A 4,309-nucleotide genomic window follows, 5' to 3' on the forward strand; every position below is an offset into this window, starting at 1 on the left:
TCCCTCCAGCCCTCCAGCCCTCCATCCTCTAACTCTCCATCGGTCCCTTCACCCCATTATTAGTCCCACTGGTCTCCTCCCTAGCTGGGATGGAACAAAGTGTAGTTTATCTTTGTGAGGAGATGAGACCACTCAGCTAGCAGCGCTGTGTTTATGTGTATTGTAAAACAGAATGATATGTCTTAACTATTGTTGGGCTCCATCTCATGTCCACCCAACACCTTATTTACAGGTGGTGTTCATGACATGACTTAGGACCAATTTTACTGACACAGTACAGTACATTACAGATATTAGTTGATACTTAGGGAGTCCTCTGGATGTTTCACTTAGAGAGTCCTCTGGATGTGTCACTTAGAGAGTCCTCTGGATGTGTCACTTAGAGTCATCTGGATGTGTCACTTAGAGTCCTCTGGATGTGTCACTTAGATAGTCCTCTGAATGTGTCACTTAGAGAGTCCTCTGGGTGTTTCACTTCGAGAGTCCTCTGGATGTGTCACTTAGAGAGTCCTCTGGCTGTGTCACTTAGATAGTCCTATGGATGTGTCACTTAGAGAGTCCTCTGGATGTGTCCCTTCGAGAGGCCTCTGGATGTGTCACCTAGAGTCCTCTGGATGTGTCACTTAGGGTCCTCTGGATGTGTCACTTTGAATCCTCTGGATGTGTCACTTGGAGAGTCCTCTGGATGTGTCACTTGGAGAGTCCTCTGGATGTGTCACTTGGAGAGTCCTCTGGATGTGTCACTTGGAGAGTCCTCTGGATGTGTCACTTAGAGAGTCCTCTGGGGGTTTCACTTAGAGAGTCCGCTGGATGTTTCACTTAGAGAGTCCGCTGGATGTTTCACTTAGAGAGTCCTCTGGGTGTTTCACTTCGAGAGTCCTCTGGGTGTTTCACATCGAGAGTCCTCTGGGTGTTTCACTTAGAGAGTCCTCTGGGTGTTTCACTTAGAGAGTCCTCTGGGTGTTTCACTTAGAGAGTCCTCTGGGTGTTTCAGCATCATAACATGTTTGATTGTGTATTGGACCATCTGGCATCATAACATGTTTGAATTGCGATGGACCATCTGACATCAACATAACATGATTGATCTAGACTGGGACCATTTCTAGACATACGATAAACCATACAGTTTGATTGTCATTGCGACCATTATGACATCCATAACATAGTTGATTGTAGCTGGACCCATCCTGACATCCATAACATGTTGATTTGGACTGACCATCATCTGGCATCATAACATTAGTTGCATTGGGAACTGAACCATGGCTTGCACAATCAATAAACATGCTTATTTGGACTGGACCATCTGGACATCCATGACATGTTGATTGTATGGCACCAAATCTGACATCACTAACAATGTATGACTGATACCTGGACCATCTGGCCATCCATAACATGTTGACTTGTCACTGACCATCTGGCATCAATAACATGGTTGAGTCGTTACTGACCATCTCGACATCAAATGAAAAGAGAACAGCGCTTTGATGATGTCAAAGCTTAAATAAAGTTTAAAAATCAAGGACACTGCAAGGTGAATTGGTCAGAAAACTACAAAAATGTGTCCCCGTTTGCATCTTCTGAAGGAGACTCTTGATTGCTTCGCTTTTAGTCACTAGAAAGAGTTAACAGCCTCTTACCCAATGATTGAAGAGATGTTGTGTGTGTGTTGCTCGACCCTGTGTGCTGTTGTTGTGTGTTGTGTGATCCATGCGGCTGTTGATGTGCCTTGTGCTGCGTGTATGTGTTGCTGTTGTGGTGTGACGTGGAGTGTGTGTGCTGTGTTGTTGTGTGTGTGTGTGTGTGTGTGTGCTTACACTTTGTGTGTGTGTTGTGCTGCGTGGTATTGCTCTGCAGCGGACAGTGTAGTGTGCTTCCAGTGTGTAAACGCTGCAGTTTTGTGCAGAGAGAAGTCTTACAGTCCAGCAAGTCAAAGTCTTCTCTCTCTCTCTCTCGTCTCATCTCTCTCTCTCTCTCTTCTCTCTCTCTCTCTCTCTCCTCCTCTCTCTCTCTCTCTCTCTACTCTCTCATGCGCTCCTCTACTCTCATCTCTCTTCCCCATCCTCTCTCTCTCTCTCTGTCCTCTCTCCCCCCCTCTCTCTCTCTGTACTACTTTCTCTCTCTCTCTGTCCCTCTCTGTTCTCTCATCTATCTCCACTTCTCTCCCCCTCTCTCTCCTGTCTCTTTCTCTCTCTCTCTCACTCTCCGTCCTCTCTCTCCGTCTCTCACTGTCTCTGTCTCTGCTCTCTCTCTCTGTCTCTCATCGTGTCTCTCGTCTGCTCTCTCTTCGTCTCGTCTCTTCTCTCTTGTCTGTCTCTCTGTCTCCTCCTGCTCTCTGTCTCTGTCTCTGTCTCTCTCTCTCTCCTCTCTCTCTCTCTCTCTCTCTCTCTCTCTCTCTCTCCTCTCTCTCTCTCTCTCTCTGCTCTCGTTCTCTCCTCTACCCCCTCTCTTCTCCTGCTCTTCTGTCTCTCTCTCCCCCTCTCTTCTCTACTGTCTCTTTCTCTCTCCTCTCTCGCTCTCTGTCCTCCTCTATCCTATCTCTCTCTCTCCCCCCTCTCTCTCTCCCCTTCTGTTCTCTCTACTCTCTCTCTCTCGATCTTCTCTCTCCGCTCTTGTCTCTGTCTCTGTCTCTGTCTCTCTCTGATCTCTCTCTGTCTCTCTCTGTCTCTTCTCTGTCTCTTCTCTGTCCTGTCTCTCTGTCTCTCCTGTCTCTGTCTCTGCTCTCTGTCTCCTGTCTCTGTCTCTGTCTCTGTCTCTGTCTCTGTCTCTGTTCTCTGTCTCTGTCTCTGTCTCTCTCTCTCCTCTCTCTCTCCTCTCTCTCTCTCTCTCTCTCTCTCTCCTCTCTCTCTCCTCTCTCTCCTCTGTGAGTCTGGCAATAGAGTACCAGTGCTCTCTCTTTCGTTCAATTACCTGTCTTCTCAATCTCTGACATGAGTGTTGTCCCGTCCTTACAGAGCTGGATCGATAGGCCATCAGCTTTCTGACAACCCTTTCAGCTTTGGGACTCAAGATTCATTCTTCAGCTACTCATCTTTTGTTTATTCTTCTGTGAAACAGCCTAAAGATGTTTTATCACGCAGTTATGCGTCTATTAACATACTGTACATCTACTGTAAACTTACCTGCTCAAGTCTTACTGTAAATCTGTGTCCAGGTATTCACTCCCAGTCGCCCTTATGGGTCTATTTATACACATACTGTAAACTCCTACTGTAATCGTATTGTAATTCTTCTCGTACAATCCTCTACCTGTAAATCTACTGCCAAATCTTGTCCAGGTATTCACTCCCAGTCCCCCTCATGGGTCCTATTTAACATACTGCTAATTCTACTGTAAATGTGCTATGAAATCTTGTCCAGGTATTCACTCACCCCTCTATGGTCTATTTAACACATACTGTAAACTACTGCTATATTCTTACTGAAATCTTGTCCAGCGTACAGTCACTCAGGTCCCCTCTATCCGTTATATTTAACCTACTGTAAATCCACTGTAATTCACTCGTAAATACACTATAAATCTACTGTAAAATATTGTCCAGGTATTCACTCAGTACCCGCCTTATGGATCTATTGAACATACTGGTAAATCTACTGTAAATCCTACTTGTAATTCAATTCTCCCTACCCTATTGAGGATTGTACACCCCGTTAATTGCATTCGTCTCCCCTGTCCTGTCCAGGCAACGTTGATCGCCATATTACACCTCTCAGCGCATTTCTACTATACCATCCTGTAACCTGTGTCCACTTCTAAGGCATAACTAAGCGCTTCTTGTACCGTATATCCAAGTCCCTAAGTAGCTATATGGCTTATAGTCATGTTAACTCCCTCACCCTCTGCAGCAATTGACAACTAATAGGCCTTTGATGCCTGTCCCCGTACTTAGTCAGCCTACTCTGCGATCCACTAGTTCGTAGCGCTAATAGGCCATTTGTTCCTGTATTCCACTACGTCCTCTAGTCAGCAAATAGGCCTTATGTACCGCTGTTTCCACTACGTCCTCTAGTCAGCTAATAGGTCTTGCGTCCTGATATTCCACTACGTCGTCCATCTAGTCACGCTTAATAGGACCTATTGTACCTGCTATTCCACTACGATCCTCTACGTCAAGCTTAATAGGCCTTGGTCCTGTATTCCAACTACGTCCTCTAGTCAGCTAATAGGTCTTGTGTCCTGTATTCCACTCCGTCCTCCTAGTCAGCTAATAGCCTTTGTCCCTGTATTCCAGACGTAGCTCATATAGCTAATAGGCCTTGTCCTGTATTCCACTACCGTCCTCTATCAGCTAATAGGCCCTTG

General features: G+C 45.9%; 1 protein-coding gene across 1 annotated transcript in view; it reads left to right on the forward strand.

The window, feature by feature from the left end:
• Window positions 1-2,147, forward strand: part of LOC112076690 (potassium voltage-gated channel subfamily B member 2-like) — a gene marked incomplete at its 3' end in the record, with an annotated part of 10,523 nt that extends 8,376 nt beyond the window's left edge. The window contains exon 2 of the mRNA XM_024143394.1: window positions 2,138-2,147. Coding sequence (XP_023999162.1) covers window positions 2,138-2,147 — 10 coding nt within the window. The remainder of the gene's footprint in view (window positions 1-2,137) is intronic.
• Window positions 2,148-4,309: the final 2,162 nt, after the last annotated feature.

Source organism: Salvelinus sp. IW2-2015, unplaced genomic scaffold (assembly GCF_002910315.2).
Source record: "Salvelinus sp. IW2-2015 unplaced genomic scaffold, ASM291031v2 Un_scaffold3926, whole genome shotgun sequence".
NCBI classification, from domain to species: domain Eukaryota; kingdom Metazoa; phylum Chordata; class Actinopteri; order Salmoniformes; family Salmonidae; genus Salvelinus; species Salvelinus sp. IW2-2015.